Raw genomic sequence first — 22,621 nt, 5'->3', positions numbered from 1 at the left:
TCATGTTTAAAAAAATACATAAATAATAAAAGAAACAAGTAAAAAATATAAAATAAAAAAGAAAAACATATTTAAAATGTAAAAAAAAAAAATATTTGATATTGTCCTGATATTATTGCGATATTATCACGATATATATATATAAATTCCTGATATTTAAAAAATATCACGATATTTTACCTTTAATAGCGTTTTTACATTGTATCGCGTTAATATCGCGATATTTTCAAAATATCGACGATATTTGTGACAATGGTTAGGAATTGGTGGCTCAGAGTTGGTTGCACCTTGATTGTTTTTTTAGGGACTACATTGGGTTCAGTTTGTTTAATCATGTGGATTTTAGATGGGTCTGGAAACAATCAGATAATCTATTACGGTTTAGGGCACATAATCTACCTCGCAATGTAATCAGGTTTGGGTCGTTCAAGTCAACCATATGAGAGTAAAGTATGTATTTTAGCTAAGGCACATGCAAAGTATTCGGGTCCTGCCAAAAATAAAATTCAAATCCAAGCCAAGCGTTAATTGGTTGACTTTTCTTTCTTTTGCTAGTATCTGTTTATCGAGATCTAGGTTCGCCTGTAAACCAACTTCGATCTAACTCAGAGTTGCCAGTCAAGGAAGCAGGAGCAGGAAGTGAGGCACTTCTAAAATTTTAGGAAGCATGAAGTGCGGGACGACTTAGAAGCGAATTGGGAATCGTTTTGGAAGGGAGAAGGGAAGTGAACCCGAAGCGAATAGGAAACAAAGAGGAAAGCGACCTAGGATTCGAGTGGGAAGCGAATATGAATCAAGTTTTCTGATATTGGGCAAAAAAATTTGTTCGAGGCTCCAGAGCACCCCCCCCCCCCCCCAAGAAAAAAAGAAAATTCACTTCCTGATATTGGGAAGCACACTTCCCATTTAAAAGGGTCGCTTCCCCGAGCGCTATAGCATTTTTGGTAACCCTGATCTGACGATATGGAACAGAGACACAAAATCAAACTTCAAATTTCTAGAACTCATAGACTCATAGGTGACATTTTTTTTTAGGATTTAGATATTGTGAGAATTGGGTGGAAAGAAATGTTTAATGGACAGGGATATCTACTATTCCAGAAAATTAGAACTTTTTATATGCCACACATTTGGATAATCTAGGATGAATCCGTACACATTTTCTTGCTAGTCTCGGAAAATGGGTCATATTTTATGTCATGAGACAAATTTAAAGCTGTTATTTGAAATTGTGAAGATTTGATGAAGTATGCACTCGCAAACCTATTTGTGTTGAAATCCCTAGAATTTTCAAGTATGTTTGTCATCCAATAGTTTACTCATGCTTTTTGAAAATGTGTGCAATCATTGATTTAGCTTCAAATCTTATTTGTGCAATTGGACAAAGGTTCTCTCCGGTTTCATGTAAGATAAACAACTTAGATATGGTCAGGTCGCCTCATTTTTTGTTTTATTGGTTGATTGTAAGCAGTGGATATGACCAAATGTATAGTTGGTGTTTTAGTGCTTTGCATGGTGCATGAGGCATCACTTATTGTTGGCCATAATTTCTGTTCTCATTGTGGATATTTTTGCCCTTTGTAAAATGTATTATCATAAATCATTGGTTCCAAACATCGATCATTTTTCTCATTGTATAAAAGGTAGGGTTAAGTAACCTTTCCATTTTTTCTATTCTAATGAATTTTCATATTCCTATCTTGCTTTGTAGAGAAAGGGGGCAACAGATGCAGAAGAACAGGTTGGAAAGGCTCGTGCACGAGCGACTGAACTTGAAAACCAGGTGATAGGAAGCAGTTTCCTCATGTGTTTGGCTTTGTAAACTTGGTCTCTCATTGGTTTTAATTGATGTTACCTATCTGGTTGACAGGTTGCAATTTTGAAGAGTAAAATTGATCTACAAAATAGGCAGCAACAGGCTGTGGAACTTCGGGCAAGTGACGCTGAGAAGAAAACAAAAGAATTGACTACTAAAATGGGAAATGTAAGACAGTCTATGGGAGCTGCTATTCTGGATAGGAAACACTAGTATCTGTATTGTTGATGGAGTGCTTAACCAATAAATGACTTTCAATTGTCATTATCATTTATTTGTGCTCTTTCCTTTTTTTTCACGTTGAACCATTTTCTGCCTTCTTTTGTTATGCATGTTTGTTATGTTAAGGTGCTTATTTCATTTGCATATCATGCCAAATTGTCCATGCAATAGACGGATTTCTTATCACTCACATACACTAATCATGTTATGCTGTCTTTCAGACTTTGTTATGGAGGTGCACTTGCCTTGTATATTAGGGTACCATTACAATTTGACCAGTCCATGGGTATTTGATATTTCCTTTTATAGCAATAAGCAATTTGATAACAATCAGAGTAAAAATGGAGAAAGGAGGAGAGAGGAGGATGACTTGCAGAAAAAGTCTAAAACCCTATATTTTGTTTTAGGGTTGGACATCCCATTAAGATGTATAAATAGAGAAAAATTGCAAAAATATCCCAAGCAGTTAAATAGCCATATAGGATACAAAATAACATTATAAAAGTGCCACACCATCAAGGCACGTCCCTACTGCAAGCAATCTCTGTGTTCTACCAAGTAATCATCATTGATTTGGGTCTGGATTTTGGATCTGGATCTAGATTTGACCTAGATCCACTTCGTGGTCTAATAACCCCTCTCAGGCTATACATGGTTTATAACCATGAAGGGTTTGTTCTTCAAATCCCAATGACTTAGCTTCATCACTCCTTTTACATAGATGAAATGTGTCTTTAGCTCCTGAGATTCAATTTTCTCTTGTACAAAATTATTTTCTAGCTCATCGTGCTTGATTTTGTTGTGCTGCACTCGATTCAAAGATTTGCTACTGCACTTTTATTGTTTGAATATAACAGACTTTGTTATTGGTAATCCAAGTGTGGGTAGTAAATTTCTCACCCACATTACTCTGATGTCATGGCTGCCATGACTATATTTTGCCCCTGTACTCGATCGAGCCACCTTCCATTGCTTCCTGCTGCTCCAAGAAATTAGATGGTCTTCCTAGTATACACAATACCCCGATATGGATCTTCTAGTGTTGGGCTCTTGCCCAACCTGCGTTTGAATAAGCAATGGTTTTCAATGGAATTGATGAGAGAGTCCCTGTTAAAGAATCTTATATATAATACCATCCGTTATGGTTGTTTTAGTGTACTGTAAAATCCTCTTTGCCGATTCCATGTGGGAAGTCCTTGGGGCATGCATGTATTGAGAAGCTTAGTTCATGACAAAAACAATATTAGGTTTGGTAAAAGAGAGGTACTGCAAGGTATTGACAAGACTTCTATAAAACTCTTTACAATCAATAAGATCTTATTCTTTTGGAATCGCTTCCTTAGTGCAGCAGGTGTCCAAGTGGGTTTACAGTAATTCATACTTGACCTTGAAGAGATCTTGAGCATACTTCTGTTGTGAGAGCACAAACAATCTTTCCTTCGATATGCTTCCTCCCCAAGAAAATGTCTTGGTGGATCAAGTTTCTTTATGTGAAATTTCTCATGTAACAATTGTTTAACCTCTGATGTATGTGCCTGGGGCTTCTCTGTTATCACCATATCTTCCACATATAGTAAGATAATTGTTATACAGTTATCCTTCTTGAATACATATAAAGAATAATCCACCATCCATGAAATCCATATTCACAAACTACATTGCAAAAGCTCTCAAATCACGATATGGTCCTTTTCAATTCGCATACCATCAATCTTGGATCACCTTCACTATAACTAACCAACTGCTGTGTATGGACATCTTCATTCAAACTTCCATGTAGGAGGAAAACATTCTTAATGTCTAATTGTTCCATATACTAGCTATAAATTGTAGTTAGTAATAATATAGTGTTGGTTCTCATCTTCATGACTGAGATGAACGTCTGTTTGTAAATTTGTAATTAAGCCATACTCTTGCATGCAATGTTTTACAACTAACCAGGCTTTATACCTTTCAACAGTACCATTTGCTTTGTATTTGATTTTATAGACATATTTGGATCCTACCATATTCTTGGTAAAGGATCTATCAACAATTTCTCATGTACCACACTGATGCAATGCAACCATTTCTTTGTTCATGGCTTCAATCTATTGAGGGTGATCTTTGGCATCATTGTAAAATCGAGTCTCTCATATGTTCTAATGAATTATCTGGATTCAACTAAGAGTATATCCTAAGTAACAAAATGTTCAATATGACATTGTTCTTGTTGAACGATGTACCAGTAAGGAGGAATCCTGTGATGCAATGATGGCTGCATTTTCATTATTATTTGCTGCTGTATTTTCTGGAATATCTGCTGCCAGTTCTTCAGGCATTGGTCTTGAATTAGTTGCATGCTATCTTGTCGTGTGGTGAATTAATTGTGTCATGGTTTGGACAGTTTTAAGACCTCTGATGATTTTGGGTGATTAGTTTACTATTAAATGATCAATATACTAGTCCACCTGGAAATGTAAGGGGATGCTGATTGCCTGGTATCAAACTCATTTCTTAAAAAAATGGCAGCATGCCATTTTCATTTAAACCTATATAATATTATGAACTATTAAAATAATCAACAATGCGAGAATCATTTGAAATATGAAACTTAGGTGTTAGCTGCTCCTATTCTTAGGTGTCTGTGTGTAAAAATCAGAGTTACCGGAAGCTCATAGTCTAGTGGGGAAGCGCGCTTCCCCCACGATTCCCCCATGCTCCTCCCCCGCTTCTCCCTTTTTTTCATTTTTTTGTATTTTTATTTTTATTTATTTTTTCTCTTTTTTTGCTTCCCTCTCGCTTCCTAGGTCGCTTCCGGTTCACTTCCGAGATGATTCCTGATTCGCTTTTAAGTCGTCCCACGCTTTCCGCTTCCGCTTCTTGTATCGCTTCCCGCTCCCGCTCCCACTTCCTCGACTGGCAACCATGGTAAAAATATATAGTGGAATATTATTCCTATAATTTATCAGGTTTTAGAAAATATGTATTAATTCTTTTAAAAACCATATCAAAGATGTTGAGAAATTCGGTTTTGATGTCACATAATATGATACACTGTCTCATTTGATTTTATATGATATGATAATATGTCATCTTGAAAAATGTTATATTATGACTAAATATGTTTTGCCATGAATCTAACGAGTATTTGATGCAAGGATATCTCACCTAATAAGGATGGAGACTTCCTGTTCAAGTACAACTATGGTGCAATCATACTCCTTGAAGAAAAAGCTTGATGAGCCATGTATTCCTAAAAGTTCAAATGAAGAGATCGACTACCTCAAGATGAAGACTTTTTTTCTTCTGTAGAGTCATATGTAACAGAACCTTCAGGAACTTGCATATTGCATATTACATACTCATTCATAAACACTATATCATCAAAGTATACGATAGTTTCAAAAAGCTCCTTTTTGAAAACTAATAATTGTACTTTCTTACAACCTTTTATGAAAAAGATATTTTGTCATATAATAATTTTACCTTCTTACAACCTTTTATGAAAAAGACATTTTGTCATGTAATAATTGTACCTTATACTATATACAAGACAACATGAAAAAAGGAATGTAGGAAAAAAACAAAAACATAAAATCGGCTACATGGAGAAAACAAATATAATATGTTTTTGAAAAAGACTTTAGTTACCTTCTTTAAAGAAATGTTTTTTAATATAAGAAGAAGACAAAAACATAAATCGGCTACACAAAAGAAAAACAAATAAAATATGTTTTTGAAAGGACTCTAGTTACTTTTTTTCATAACCATAGAATGTCGACTTACTTGAAGTCATCATTCTCTTTACAAAGCATTAAATGCCTCCTGTAACAAATCCTTGTTAATATCCTTCTCAAAGAATGTCGACCTTCTTTTGATCCTTATTCTCTCTGGAGACTTTGAAAAACACAACATAAAGAAAACACTTGACATGACTATGTACAAATAAATATCTCAAAGCACTCATAGTACTTACACTCATTTAAAGCAAAGAAGTACCAATGTACCTCAAATCATTAATTAGAATAAAGACAAAACTACAACCCAACGTTCAATGTACTATTGTAAGAAATAGACTTTTTACATAAAATATGTATTACCTAAAATATTACGACTAGTGTACCCTATATTTTACTTTTATGGAAAAAGGCATTCTCGAACTTCTCTAAAAGATGTTTTTGAAATGACATAACATTTCACATTTCAAAAAGTTACAATTCCAAAATGTAACGACTACTTTTTATAAGCTATATAAACACACTCAAATAAACTATTCAAACAAGGGTATGGAATAGACGCGTGAGCCTACAACGAGAAAAATTTCTATTCGTGATCTGAAAAGAGAGCCTTGAAAAAGAAAGAGAAAAAGAAAAAGAAAGAAAAGAGAAAAAGTCAAGTCCAGCTCTTTGACAAAGAGTATCCTCTGAGTGACAAACAAAACATTCTGAGAATCCTTCATTCGTGCATTCATATCATTCTGAAGGTTCTATAAGAAGTATTGTAACTCTGTTATTCACTGTTTTCCTTCTTTGTTTAAAGAAGTAGACCTCTGAGAAAGAGGGTGTTGCCCTTCTCTGTTGAGAGAAGAAGACCTCTTGGGAAGAGGGTGTGCCCCTTCTCTGTTGAGAGAAGAAGACCTCTTGAGAAGAGGGTGTTGTACTATTTATCCGGTGACTCGGATGTTATAGTGGAAAGCTCAAGTGGTTTGCTTGGGGACTGGATGTAGGTCTGGATACTGACCGAACCAGTATAAATTCTGTGTTTTATGTGTTGTGCCTTATTGCTTAATTATTTTATTTTATCGATCATTATCATATTTCACTATTCACCCCCCCTCTAGTGGAATTTCATTTGGTATCAGAGCAGGTTTCCTGGTTTCGACGTAACAAGACTTCCAGCACAAATGGCATCTACCTCTTATGCTCGTGATATTGAAGGTCAACACGCATCTCGTCCTCCTTTCTTCAATGGCTCCAACTATGGATATTGGAAGTGCAGAATGACTATCTTTCTCAAATCCATAGACTTTGCTGTATGGAAAATTGTTGAGCATCCATACGCATCTCCATCCGCAGACTATAACTTATGGTCTGATGAAGAAAAGAAAATGGCAAACCTAAATGCAAAGGCTATGAATGCCTTATATTGTGCCATTGATCAGAATGAATTCAACAGAATATATGTGAATCTGCATATGACATTTGACATTCTTTGGAGGTTATTCATGAAGGAACCAACAAAGTAAAAGAAGCCAAAATCTCATATCTTGTTAGAAAATATGAGTTGTTCAAAATGAACAAAGATGAACCCATCATAGAGATGTTTACCAGATTCACCAACATCACCAATGATCTGAAATCTCTGGGTGTAACATATTCCCAGACTGAAAAGGTGAAGAAAATCTTGAGATCTCTCACAACTAATTGGGAGAAAAAGACTACTGCTATTGAAGAAGATCAAGATTTATCTACGCTTACATTGGACGACTTAATAGGCAATCTTATGGCCTATGAAGTCCACATGAAAGAAAGAAGGGAAGAAGAGCAACCAGTAAAGAAAACTCTAGCTTTCCCAGCCCTATCTGAGAATGAAGACTCAGATAAAGAATAAGAAATTGCGCTACTTACAAGAAAATTCCAGCGCTTCATGAAAAGGAACCGGCTTCCAAACAGGCACAAGGAAAGAAAAGATCTTAAAGAAGATCCCATGTGCTTTCAGTGTAATAAGCCAGGTCACTTAAAACGTGACTGTCCCCTTCTCAAAAGAAAGTCCAAAGCTGAGGAACCAAAGAAGAGGTTCTTCAAGAAAAAGGCTCTGCATGCTCAATGGGATGATTTAGAACCATCCACTAGTGAAGAGTCAAGTGATGATGAAGCCGAAACTGCAAATATGTGCTTCATGGCAAACGAAAGTTCGGTAAGTGAAATATCTGATTTTTCCTTTGAAGAACTTCTAGATGCATTTCAAGAACTATTTGAAGAATCTTGAAAATTGAGTTTCAAAAATAAAGTTTTAAAATCTGAAAATTTAAAGCTTTCTCAAGAGAATGAAAAACTCAGCAGTGAAAATTCTGAGTTGAAAAAGAAAAATCTTATGCTTATGTCTGAAATTTCTTCTACTAGCTCCAAAACTAAAAATATGCAAGTAGAAATTTCAGAGCTAAAAAGTAAAACTGAGAACCTCATGAAAACAGTTTTCAAGTTTACTAAAGGTAAAGAGAACTTGGATAAACTCTTATCCTCTCAGAAGGTCTCTTTTTACAAGAATGATATTGGCTATTCTCATTTCAAAAAACCTTCTTGTATGAATCAAAAGACCACGTTTGTGAAAAGTTCATCTGAACCAAATAAGGAGTATTATAATGATAATATTTTTAACTCCTCTAAAGAGATAGACAAACCCAAATCCAAATGGATATGGGTTCCAAAGTCTAACAAAAAAGGACCCGATTGGGTACCAAAAAGGAGATTTACGTAATATTTTGCAGGCTCCAAAGAAGAAGAACAGATGGATACTAGATAGTGGATGTTCAAAGCACATGACAGGACATCCAGACCTTTTTACTGTTCTTCATCATAAAGAAGGAGGAACCGTCACCTTTGGAGACAACAACAAAGGTTTGATAATTGGTATTGAAAATATTGGTAACATAGATAAATCTCTTATCAAAGACGTTCTCCTTGTTAAAGGCTTAAAACATAACCTACTAAGTATCAGTCAAATGTGTGACACAGGTTATAATGTTAGCTTTAATCATGATGCATGCCTCATAGCTGACACCAATGAAAACATCATCTTAAAAGGTATAAGAAAGAATAATATATATGAACTATACCTAGAAAACATCTCAGAACATTGCCTCATAGCTAATAATGACACTCAACATCTATGGCACATGAGAATGGGCCATGTCAATTCTAAATAATGTCTAAACTAGCTAAAGATAAGTTAATACGTGGGTTACCCAACATATCTTTTAAAAAGGATTATTTTTGTGATGCATGTCAATTAGGAAAATTGTCAAAATTTTCTTTCAAATCAAAAAATGTCATTTCAAGTAAAAGACCTTTAGAGCTTCTCCACCTGGAACTTTTTGGTCCTTCTAGGGTAGCTAGCCTTAATCATAATAGATATGCTTTTGTCATTATAGATGATTACTCAAGATTTACTTGGGTAGTATTTTTGAAAAACAAAAGTGAGACGTTTTGTCAGTTTGAAATCTTATGTAAAAAAATTACAAAACGAAAAATCTTGTTCTATTGTTAAAATCCGTAGTGACCATGGAGGAGAATTTGAAAATGGACTCTTTGAAAATTTTTGTAACTTGCATGGTATTTCTCATAACTTTGCCTTTCTTAGAGCTGCACCTTAAAATGGTGTAGTAGAAAGAAAGAATAGAACCCTTCAGGAATCTGTCAAGACTATGCTCCAACACAATAATCTTGCAAAATCTTTTTGGGCAGAAGCTGTTAATACTGCATGCTACATAACAAATAGAGTTCTCATTAGACCCTTATTAAATAAAACTCCCTATGAACTATTCTATGACAGAACTCCAAGAATAGACTATTTCAAAGTTTTTGGATGTAAATGCTTTATCCTAAACACAAAAGATAGCCTGGATAAGTTTGATGCTAAATCTGTTGAAGGCATATTCTTAGGATATTCAAGTCATAGTAAAGCATACAGAGTTTTCAATAAGAGTCATAATACTATTGAAGAATCTATGCATGTTAGTTTTTGTGAATCTATTGATCAATCTGTTCATATACAAACTAATGATGATGATGTTGAAAGTACAGATTTACTTTTAGATAACACAGCTAAGTCTAATGAAGATGATCAGCAAAGAACCTTTGTCGATATCAAAGATCATCCTCAAAAGCAGATTTTGGGAGATCTAACAAAGGGGGTTCAAACTAGAGCTCAGCTAGAACGAATTGCAAACATGACATTCATTTCTCAACTTGAACCAAAGAAGATTGATGAAGCCATCATTGATGAGTTCTGGATGCTAGCCATGACTGAAGAACTGAATCAATTCCAAAGAAATGACGTTTGGGATCTTGTACCTAGACCAAAGGATCATCAAATCATTGGGACAAGATGGATCTTCAGAAACAAGCTAGACGAAACAGGTAATGTTATAAGAAACAAGGCCAGACTAGTAGCTCAAGGATACAACTAGGAGGAAGGTATTGATTTTGATGAAACATTTGCTCCTGTTGCTAGACTTGAATCTATTAGAATGCTCTTAGCATATGCAAGCTATATGGATTTCAAATTATATCAAATGGATGTTAAAAGTGCTTTCTTAAATGGTTTTATAAATGAAGAAGTTTATGTAAAACAACCTCCATGATTTGAAAATGAAAAATACCCAGATCATGTTTTTAAACTCAAACGTGCTTTATATGGTTTAAAACAAGCACCTCGTGCTTGGTATGATAGGCTTAAAACTTTTTTATTAAAAACTGGTTTTTCTGTTGGCAAAGCAGATTCTACATTATTTGTTAAAATAGTGAATAATCATACCCTAATTGTTCAAATATATGTCGACGACATCATCTTTGGATCTTCTAACAACACTCTTTGTGAAGATTTTTCTAAGTCCATGCAGAAGGAATTCGAAATGAGTATGATGGGAGAACTCACCTACTTTCTTGGACTGCATATCAAGCAAACCAAGGATGGAGTTTTCATCAATCAATCTAAGTATGCTCGTGAACTTCTGAAGAGGTTCAACATGAACTCAACTGCTTCAAAATCTACTCCTATGAGCACTACTACTGTATTGGACAAAGATGAAGATGGTAAGTCTGTTGATACAAAGGTATACCGAGGTATGATAGGATCACTTCTTTATTTAACTGCTAGCCGTCCAGATATAATGTTTAGTGTTTGCTTGTGTGCTAGATTTCAGTCAAATCCAAAAGAATCACATCTTAAAGCTGTAAAAAGAATAATGAGATATTTAAAAGACAGTTGATTTTGGATTATTCTATTCAAAATCCTCTACATTTGATCTAATCTCATACAACGATGCTGACTTTGCTGGAAGTAAATCTGACAGAAAAAGCACAAGTGGAACATGTCACATGCTAGGGCACTCACTACTATCATGGTTCAGTAAGAAACAAAACTGTGTATCCTTATCAACTACTGAAGCCGAATACATTGCTGCTAGCCTAGCCTGTACACAAGTCATCTGGATGAAACAAACTTTGAAAGATTTTGGTTTAAAATTCGAAAATACAACTATTTTATGTGATAACACAAGTGCTATAAACCTTTCCAAAAATCCTGTTTTACATTCTCGAACTAAACACATTCAAATTAGACATCACTTCCTAAGAGAACAAGTCTTAAATAATATAATTAAACTAGAATTTATACCCACCAATAAACAACTAGCGGACATCTTTACTAAACCTTTAAAAAATGAAGATTTTATAAGAATAAGAAGAGAACTAGGAATATGTAAATTGAATGATATATAAAACTTAAGTTCACTCGAGTTCATAATATTTACAAATTCATCTTAATAAGGATACTAAAAGAACCTTAAAAATTTAATAATCGTGTCTTCCTTTTACATTTTTTAAATAGAATCACTTCTAAGGGTCTCGAATACCACATACTGCCTTAAAAGTTGAAACTTTATGTCAAAGTACATTTTTGTCATATCATCTTTTACATGACTTTCACAATTATTGTCTCTCATAACTTGACTTTCTCTTTACTATATAGTTACTTTAGTTACCTTTCTCTCACACATACGATTTGAATCTCCATTCATTACTTTGACTTCTTTACTATTCTCCTAAAGAAACTATGAACTCCTTCAATCGAATTCCTCCAAAAACCTTGTTCCTCAAACTAAAACTTCTATCAATAACAACACATTCTTTATGTCACCTTTCAAGTACACATTAATAATCACACTTTGTCCTATCCTCCTCCACGCATACCCATGAGTACTACCTTCTTTAATTACAAGTAATTATGACACTCTTTCATATCACTCATCTCATAACATCCTTTCATCACCTTTTGTCCTCTTGTGAAAACCCCTCATACGAATAATACTCTTCTACAGTTCAACTCATGTACTATATTTTAATAACTCCCACTTGTTTCTTGTTTTAGTAGGCCATCATTTCTCACTTTCTCTCTCTCTCTTCACGAGTTTCTCTTTGTTTCTCTCAAAACAACTTTATGTCTAATCAAAATATCTTCTTCTTTCCTTCTCTCTCTCACAATAGGCTAGCCGATCTTCAATAGAATAGTTGCTACATTTCACGTAATTTTTTTTACTATATCATCTATTATCGTCTTTAGCAATCATGACCTTTTTCATATTGTACATCTTTCTCTCCAATCAAGATTCATCAAAAACTTCATCTTATGTCACTCACACATCTCTATTTGTCCTATTCCAAACACACTCTTCACGAATACTCTCCATAAAGTAAAAATATCTTATAAAAGGATATTTGTTTTTATTAGGCCATTATTTCACCTCTCTTTAAAAACCATAGAACAATTCACTCTTTTGGCTTTATCACACATCAAGCCACTCCATACATGACACAAACTCACAACTCGATAAAACTCTCACATAACAATTCTTTCTTACATAAAAGAATAATTCAAAACCATGTTCTCCTTGACTTCTTCTCAAATATAATACACTTTCCTCCAAACTTGATTTGATTTGTCATTCACAAGCCTCTTAACTTACTTCTCACGGATTTCCTTATTTGACTAAAATCTAAAAATCACCCACTTCCAATGTCATTCATTTCATATCAACAATTATTTTCTTCTTTCTATTTAATCAATTGGTTCATCTCTCACCATTCCATTCGAAATTCTCTATTCTCATACAAACTCTCTCTCGTTTCAAGCTCCATTCTCTCCCAGTGCTTTATTTTCAAGACATTCGATAATGGCTTCCTCCTCCACCAATGTGATCACCTCCGCAGATCTACGTTACCCAGACCTTATTCACCACTTTCAGTACATTAGCACCTTGCCAATTCAAACTGGCAAACTAGTAAACTTCGACGCTTTCACATCCCTTGACCTCCATACCTCTCTTCAAGATTTTGTTCCCATCTTAGGAACAACTAACTCCATGACCTACTATCCTCATCTCATCAAAATTTTCTATACCAACCTCTCTGTAGACCGTGACCACACCACCATTACATCCATGGTACATGGAAAACTCTTCTCCTTCAATATCTCTCAACTAGGCTGCATTCTAAACCTTTCTTCCTATGGCATTGAGCTTCCTAACATAGTTCCGATAGATCGAACTGTGTTTAAGAAAGTCCTTCTCTCCACTCGCTGCACCCATTTCCCATGGCATACGAGCAATCTGAAACCTCATGCTCCAATACTCTCACACATCCTCTCATCCAACGTCTTTCCAAAGTTTCCTTCCAATGGTTTCGTGGCAAACGAAATCTCCCTTCTCCTATATGCAATCTTCTGCAACTTCCCCATCAACTGGTCCAATATCATTTTCAATAACATGATCAATTTTCGGAACTTCCACTCTCTTCCTTTCGGGTACTTCATCACCCATATCCTTCAGCACTTCCAGGTGCCTCTCCACCAAGACATCATTCACCGGTCTGATCATGCATTCGATGACTCATACCTCCCTGAGGAAGGGTCCCCTCGAGATCACTCTGACGATGAAAGCACCAATAAAGCTGATCCCCCAGTAAGCTCTGACCACGACATCTTCTCTACCCTCGTCGACATCCAAAATACACAGGCTCTACTTTTCAGGAATCAAGCCTCTCTTCAACAGACCTTTGACTCCTTGACAATGGGCCAAGATTCAAGTCGCCGCCGCCGCAAGCTCAATACCACTGACTCTGACTAAAACTCATTTTTGTCTGTAATAACTTTTAAATTACTTTTATATTTGGTCTGTAATAACTTTCTTACTCTGATCCCTCCTTTTTGTCCATGACAAAGGGGGAGAAATCCTGTCTCCATTATTGGAGAAATACTCTTCTTTAAAACATTTTTCAAATTTTTTATCATATTATTATTTCTATGCATAATGTCTTTTTGACAGGGGGAGCATATTTTGTCATCATAAAAAAGGGGGAGAATGTTGAGAAATTCGGTTTTGATGTCACATAATATGATACACTGTCTCATTTGATTTTATATGATATGATAATATGTCATCTTGAAAAATGTTATATTATGACTAAATATGTTTTGCCATGAATCTAACGAGTATTTGATGCAAGGATATCTCACCTAATAAGGATGGAGACTTCCTGTTCAAGTACAACTATGGTGCAATCATACTCCTTGAAGAAAAAGCTTGATGAGCCATGTATTCCTAAAAGTTCAAATGAAGAGATCGACTACCTCAAGATGAAGACTTTTTTTCTTCTGTAGAGTCATATGTAACAGAACCTTCAGGAACTTGCATATTGCATATTACATACTCATTCATAAACACTATATCATCAAAGTATACGATAGTTTCAAAAAGCTCCTTTTTGAAAACTAATAATTGTACTTTCTTACAACCTTTTATGAAAAAGATATTTTGTCATATAATAATTTTACCTTCTTACAACCTTTTATGAAAAAGACATTTTGTCATGTAATAATTGTACCTTATACTATATACAAGACAACATGAAAAAAGGAATGTAGGAAAAAAACAAAAACATAAAATCGGCTACATGGAGAAAACAAATATAATATGTTTTTGAAAAGACTTTAGTTACCTTCTTTAAAGAAATGTTTTTTAATATAAGAAGAAGACAAAAACATAAATCGGCTACACAAAAGAAAAACAAATAAAATATGTTTTTGAAAGGACTCTAGTTACTTTTTTTCATAACCATAGAATGTCGACTTACTTGAAGTCATCATTCTCTTTACAAAGCATTAAATGCCTCCTGTAACAAATCCTTGTTAATATCCTTCTCAAAGAATGTCGATCTTCTTTTGGTCCTTATTCTCTCTGGAGACTTTGAAAAACACAACATAAAGAAAACACTTGACATGACTATGTACAAATAAATATCTCAAAGCACTCATAGTACTTACACTCATTTAAAGCAAAGAAGTACCAATGTACCTCAAATCATTAATTAGAATAAAGACAAAACTACAACCCAACGTTCAATGTACTATTGTAAGAAATAGACTTTTTACATAAAATATGTATTACCTAAAATATTACGACTAGTGTACCCTATATTTTACTTTTATGGAAAAGGCATTCTCGAACTTCTCTAAAAGATGTTTTTGAAATGACATAACATTTCACATTTCAAAAAGTTACAATTCCAAAATGTAACGACTACTTTTTATAAGCTATATAAACACACTCAAATAAACTATTCAAACAAGGGTATGGAATAGACGTGTGAGCCTACAACGAGAAAAATTTCTATTCGTGATCTGAAAAGAGAGCCTTGAAAAAGAAAGAGAAAAAGAAAAAGAAAGAAAAGAGAAAAAGTCAAGTCCAGCTCTTTGACAAAGAGTATCCTCTGAGTGACAAACAAAACATTCTGAGAATCCTTCATTCGTGCATTCATATCATTCTGAAGGTTCTATAAGAAGTATTGTAACTCTGTTATTCACTGTTTTCCTTCTTTGTTTAAAGAAGTAGACCTCTGAGAAAGAGGGTGTTGCCCTTCTCTGTTGAGAGAAGAAGACCTCTTGGGAAGAGGGTGTGCCCCTTCTCTGTTGAGAGAAGAAGACCTCTTGGGAAGAGGGTGTTGTACTATTTATCCGGTGACTCGGATGTTATAGTGGAAAGCTCAAGTGGTTTGCTTGGGGACTGGATGTAGGTCTGGATACTGACCGAACCAGTATAAATTCTGTGTTTTATGTGTTGTGCCTTATTGCTTAATTATTTTATTTTATCGATCATTATCATATTTCACTATTCACCCCCCCTCTAGTGGAATTTCAAAAGATTCATTTCAAAATTCAAACCTTGCAAATACGCAACTCAAGTAGAAAGTGTGCTTGATACTTCTACACCTTTGCATACAGGTACTGGTACCCAGTTCTGGCAACTATGGTTTAAGTGTATTTCTGATCAGTACTTACTGATTTGCATACTCACTCAATGCTTCTTGCATTGAGTGAAATCAAAATAACTTAACAACCTTCAAATAAACAGACATAGAATATCAGATTTGGGAGGGTAAGAAAAGATTCCAACATACTTTTGGTTGCCTGTAGCTCAGTGCTTATACTATAATGTTCTGTTACCAAGACGTTATAGAAGTTTTCCTCTTGAAAATTTTGGTGAACCTGCTCAGTAGTCGGTACCTGTTTTGAGTGTGATTTGATAGGTTATTTTGAAAAATTCTTTAGATAGAGACAAGCCACTGGGTCACCTGTGCTTATATTCTTTATCATTATGTAGTTGCAAAAAACAAGTGAAGAGCAGAAGAACCAGATCCGTAAATTGGAAAAGTCACTTCATTTGACTGAGGTAGGTTTTCATGCATATCTTTTCTCGTTGTTCATTCCATTTTCTTGACTCACTGTGTGCTTGCTCCTATTTTTCAGGAGAAAATGTTGAAAGCGCAGCAACATGCTGAATCAAAGGCCAAAGAGCTGTCTGAGGTAGGCAGGCTGTAAAGCAGTTCTTGTCCTCTATATGAAGTGTATATGGATCTGGGTCTTAGTAACTCATAAAAATTGGAGTAAAATTAAGATCCAAATTTTATCAGTTACAGAGTTGCTAATTATGCTGATTTTGTGCGTAGAATACTAAATGTAGGTTCACCTTATTAATCTGTACATGGCTTGCACGGCTGCACACATATCTGGGTTAGTGATCTCTTGGATGTCTGGTCTATGTTTTGATTCATCGCCTTCCCTAGTTCGAAATAGGAGATTTCGTTGTAATTCTATTTTATCAATGCATTTGGCTTCAATCGAAAGTCATTTGAGTATGGAGTGTAATTGAATAACTTTCACTGAGTTGGAAATGTATTCTTTGAATTTGCTTTCATGGTTTCCTAATATATCACATCCTTAAGAAAACCTATAATGTTGGCTTGAGTAGTATTTTCTGGGAAATTGCAAAATAGCGCTGTGATTGTAATGAAATATGCGGAAAACAAATACAAAGTGCACACTCACTATTACAAGCCCAATAAAGAACAAAACAAAAGTACTAAGGCACTACACATGCACAAAGTGCATATACAAGACTTCAAAGAGTCAAAACGATAACACAATAACATAAAAAAATATCATCTTTACTTAGTAGAATGCTTAGGAAAAGCATTAGAAACAAATGGGGGTTTTTATCCCTATTTATACATACGAGATAGTCCCAATAGAGCTCTTGGAACATCCCAACAACTATAAATAGAGCTGTTGGACTGTTCCAACAGCTCTATTGACTAGTAAATTCTATGTTGACTAGTCCAAAAAGAACCACATACTCAAGTATGTATGCATATAGATACACTGTGTGTATATATATATATTGTATATATACATATTATATGTATATACATTTTAACAATTACATGTGTAAAATAACCAAAATGCCCATACATGGGTAAAACTTAATAAAATACTAAAACAGATAAAAAATTATATAATATATACATATACACTCATATATATATATATATATATATATATATATATATATATATATATATATATATATATATGAATCTATGTAACACCTACTCTTCTAACATGGCAAGTCTTCCTTTGTGTTAGGTGAAGTCAACCACACTTAGGTTCATTTCTATCCAAAAATAGATTCAGTTAACCCTAACCAAGTTCAGTTTTATCTATATGATATATATAAATGCACACACATACACATAGTGTTAACTTAAAACTGTTAAAAATTATATATATATATATATATATATATATATATATATATATATATATATATATATATATATATATATATATATAAACTCCCCGCACCCAATATTTTTTAAAGTGCCTCACCCTCACCCTCACCCGCACCTTTGTGACATAGATATGAAGCAATATATTTTAACAGGGATATGGTAGGTTCCTGAGACTTTGTTTCCAAGCTACAATAAATATCTTAATTTATACCATGTCATAAGTTGCCTGCACTACGTTTTTGTTGTTTGCTGCTAACTAATCAAATTAGGATTTATGAACTTGTGAATAGGTCAAAAGGTCATGGTTGCCACACTGGCTTGCACTACACTCTGCTCAACTTCAGGTGAGTTTGACAAGATCCTCATTGTCTTGAGGTGGTGATTGGCTATTTTTACAAAATGTTGCTAACTTTGTGGGGCAGTCTTCTGCAGCAAAACATTGGAATGACTATGGAAAGCCTACCTGGGATATTGCTACTCAAAAGGTACTAACTTTTTTTGTTTGATTTGCTATAGATGAAAATTCATTTGATAGCTGGCTGTCTTGCATTGGTAGCTGTTCCAGTGGAACAGCTTCAGTTGTTACATTCTTGACTCTTTTCTTAAATCACCTGTAATAGTCCATATGTTTATAAATGTTTTAGGCACTGGAAAACACTGCAAAGGTTCAAGAATGGGCTAAGCCTTATGTTGAAGAAGTTAATTCCGTAAGTTCTACAAAGCCTTCCATCTTTCAAGGCAATTCAACTTTACAGTTTTAATTATGGATTTTTCATTTGGTGAGCTTTTTAATGGGCTCAACCATTTTCCATCTCCTAAACCTGATAACATTTCGAACCCCGTCTTTAAGATTCACATAGAGAATCATGCAATTTCATATTTTTCCAATAGTAATGTCATTGTCTATAATTAAAACGCTTTGAGGCAGATACTGTGTTTAAAGCCAGTGTTGTCCTTGCTGGTTTTGTCAGGGAATGTAACTGAAATGCTCTTTTGTTGTGTCTATTGTTATAGCGGCAAGTTCCAATTTGATTTTAATTGTGTAGTATGGGTATTTCAAAATGGCCAATGTCTGAGCATAGGGTGCCTGGATGCTTCAATACACCTACAAAAATGGTTTTGCCATTAACAATTTTTTGAAAACTATATTGGCACGCCTGCAGTATTTTGACTGGACAAGGTGGTTTGGTAAGTTTATAAAAAGCATATTTATATTATTTAGAAAGAATTTTCCATATATACAGAGTAAAACTAATTAATTCCACTCTTGCTTTTCATGTAATTATTAAATTAGCTTTGATGTTGATCTGAAACATCTCATAGAATTTCAATTAGGCTTGGCATCTATTCTTATTTTTGAATTCGCATTGGTAGAGAAAGGTAAGCACACCTCTTTGGGGTTATCCTGCACTTGAAAGGAGTAGGAAAATGTATAAATATGGTGACATTTCTATTCTTTGTTGCTGTAAATAGAAAGAGAGAAAACATAATGAACTTTGGGTAATTAAATGAGTTTCTTCGTGTTTACAAAATGAAAATAAGGAGAACAATCTCCTTTGGCCCATTCATTTTAAAAAAATCCATTTCTAGTTACTCGTTAGTAAAATTTAGAAACTCAATGTGGGGGAGGAAAAAAGACAATAGTAAATTGAGAAACTCAATGTGAAGTTGGAGAAAAGGATGATGGCAACCTGGTTATGGGCATCCACCATTATACTTACAATGATCAATCATGCAATTGCTATTCATGATGGAAATGAGCATTTGCCTATTTTTTACAATAGATCGAATAGTTGATCACAAATTGAGAGAATTTGCACCTAGAAAGGATAATGGGAAGGAGGGAGTGACTGCATGCTGCAAACATCCCAGACTAACATTTATTTGATCATTATCGTCTAGTTCCTTTTCATTTGAATTCTAGATTCGGTAGCCTTACACTTTTAGGGCATGTTTGGTTGGATCACATGAGATTCACTTTCTCATACAAATGAGTGTGATTCTCACAAGGGCCCAAATCTCATGCTCAACCGAACATGGGATTTGGGCTCACGTGTGATTCAAAATCACGTCTGCCTGTGAGATCTCAAATCTCATGGGTAGGGGTGTGACTTCAAAACACATAATTCAAAATTATACCTGTACACGGGTGAACGTTGGGGTTCCCTCAATGTTCATCTCCCTGTCTCCCTCTACTTCTCTTCTACATGAAGAAGAAGAGCATGAAAGAGGGGGGGGGGGGGGGAAAGACAGAAGCCAGAAATCCAAGCCTCACCAGTAAAAGCAAGATCGTCAGAGGAAGGGAAAGCTTCAACGAAAGCTTGCCGAAAAAATCAGGTAATTTTTTTTTTCTTTTCCTGGCTGCTGAATGGGTGTGGGGGGCTCTCTGGAGGGGGAAGAGCTCGTTGGATTGGATTCCAACGAGCTCCGTTAGCCCTCCCTACCACTGAACATGGCCTCTCACTCGCGAGGCCCTGTTTCAGTCTTTTTTTTTTCTGCTTTGGTTCCTTGCAAAGCACAATGAAGGGGGTAGCTTGCCGAAATTGATTTTGGTGAGCTCCATCACCTTCCCTACGATTGAACATGGGCTCTCGCTCGCGAGACCCTGTTTCAGTCTATTTTTTTTTGGGAGGAGCTTGCCGGAATCCAGCGAGCCCCATTATTCCTCCCTATGACTGAACATGGACTCTCGATTGCGAGACCTTGTTTCAGTCTTTTTTTTTTTTTGCTTTGGTTCCTTGCAAAGCACAATGAAGGGTTGAGCTCACCGAAATCAATTCTGGTGAGCTCCATCGTCTTCCCTGCGACTGAACATGGGTTCTCGCTTGGGAGACCCTGTTTCAGTCTTTTTTTTTTTGCTTTGTTTTTTTGCAAATACAGTGAAGGGGGAGATTGCCGGAATTGATTCCAATGAGCTCCATCACCTTCCCTACGACTGAACGTGGGCTCTCGCTTGCGAGGCCTTGTTTTAGCCTTTTTTTTTCTTTCAGTCCAAAGGAAGCACAATGGAGGAGGGAGGTTACCAAACCAAAAAAAATAATCTCATACAAATGAGATTCCTTTCCTTAAACCAACAAAACATGAGAAGTGAAATCTCATGAGATTTACTTTCACGTGATTTTAAATTTCATGAGATTTGAGATTTACTTTCACTTTGTAAAGAGCAGAGTTGTCTGTTGAGGAAGCGGGAGGGGGAAGCGATTCGGGAAGCGAGTCACTTCCAAAATTTTTGGGAGCGGGAAACATGGGACTACTTAGAAGCGAACCAAGAATAGTTTCAGAAGCAAGAAGGAAAGCGACCTAGGAAGTGAACCGGAAGCAAAGAAGAAATGAAGAGGGAAGTGACCTACGATTTGAGTGGGAAGCGAATAGGAATTGAGTTTTCCCGATATTGAAATAAAAATTGTTAAAGGATCCAAGCCTAAAAAGAAAAAAAAACTCTCTTCTTGATATTATGAAGCGAGTGGAAGCGATCTTCCCAATAATGGGAAGTGTGCTTCCCATTTAAAAGGGTTGCTTGCCTGCGTGTTTCAGAAACGATGCGTTTTGCACTTTCAAAACTAATTTCGGGGAACCCGCTTCCCTGAGTCCTATAGTGTTTCTGGTAACCCTGGTAAAGAACAACCAAACTTACCCTTAATGATATTTTGGTCATCCATGTTAAAATAAATAATTAAAAAAAAATATATATATATATATATATATATATATACATCTATATATATATATATATATATATATATATATATATATATATATATACCTTTGTAATTAGTCTAACCCATAAGGGTATTTTAGTTTTTTTTATTAAATCTGTAAATAGAGTAGTCCACTAGGGACTATATTGTAATTGTCTTTTTAATTTTTTATTTTCTTTTCTTTTTGGTTTGACCAAGGCTTTTTTGGGCAACTCATAGAGCCCTTGGGAGCCACCCCAACGGTCACAAATATGACAGTTGGGGGGCTCCCAACAGTTCTATGGGAGCCCCTCTTGGTCTCTCTTTTGTGTATAAATAGAGGGATTGGACCCTCTTTATATTATTGCTTTTTCTCAAGCTATCTCAATAAAGGCTATTGTTTTTTATGTTTGTCTTCTTGTGTTTGGCTTAGCCTTATTAGCACTTTTGTGCTTATCTTCTTATGTATAAATGCTATTGTCTTTATGTGTTTGTCTTCTTGTGTTTGGCTTAGCCTTATTAGCACTTTTGTGCTTATCTTCTTGTATTTGGTTCTTTGTAAGCCTTTTGTGCTTGTCTTCTTGTGCATTGGCTCTTGTATAGTCCCTTAGTGGACTGTTTTGTGCCTGTGCACTTATGTTTCATTACAATCCAAACCAATTGAATGCTGCTAACTTTAATATAGCTAGTTTAAAGTTCAATAAAATGGTAGCTACTGGGTTATTTCTGCTTGGAAACCTGGCTACAGAAATGCTGCTCTTGGCCACTTCATCACTAACCCGTGGAAAGAGGCCCTCTGATATGATCAAAATGCCAATTCTATTGTGAATGGGAAATTCATTGTATGACTAATATTTGATCAAAGGCCTTGTATACTGAGGAATGCTTTCAACGATGGGATCATTACCACTATTACTGTCAATTACACCCTTCCTTTGAAAAGTGTGTGTATTGTAGATGCTTAAATACAATTTTTGTTTAAGTTTTGAATTTTCAGACTGGACTGGAAAAATGCAAAATTT

The 22,621-nt window shown here is 35.1% G+C and overlaps 1 protein-coding gene across 4 annotated transcripts in view; it reads left to right on the top strand.

The window, feature by feature from the left end:
- The window catches only part of LOC149815377 (uncharacterized), a 123,244-nt gene that overhangs the window by 43,131 nt on the left and 57,492 nt on the right, over window positions 1-22,621 (top strand). For all 4 annotated transcript variants that reach the window (XR_016428131.1, XR_016428130.1, XM_089990611.1 and 1 more), the window contains exons 3-9: window positions 1,712-1,783; window positions 1,871-1,984; window positions 16,455-16,523; window positions 16,601-16,657; window positions 18,213-18,266; window positions 18,345-18,407; window positions 18,567-18,629. Coding sequence is in view for 2 of the 4 variants with exons in the window: in XM_089990611.1 (XP_089846737.1) it covers window positions 1,712-1,783; window positions 1,871-1,984; window positions 16,455-16,523; window positions 16,601-16,657; window positions 18,213-18,266; window positions 18,345-18,407; window positions 18,567-18,629 (492 nt within the window). In the remaining 2 variants the exon portion in view is untranslated. The remainder of the gene's footprint in view (window positions 1-1,711; window positions 1,784-1,870; window positions 1,985-16,454; window positions 16,524-16,600; window positions 16,658-18,212; window positions 18,267-18,344; window positions 18,408-18,566; window positions 18,630-22,621) is intronic.

Source organism: Nuphar pumila, chromosome 15 (genome assembly GCF_984573655.1).
Source record: "Nuphar pumila chromosome 15, dmNupPumi1.hap1.1, whole genome shotgun sequence".
NCBI classification, from domain to species: domain Eukaryota; kingdom Viridiplantae; phylum Streptophyta; class Magnoliopsida; order Nymphaeales; family Nymphaeaceae; genus Nuphar; species Nuphar pumila.
This window is presented reverse-complemented; position numbering and strand designations above follow the sequence as displayed.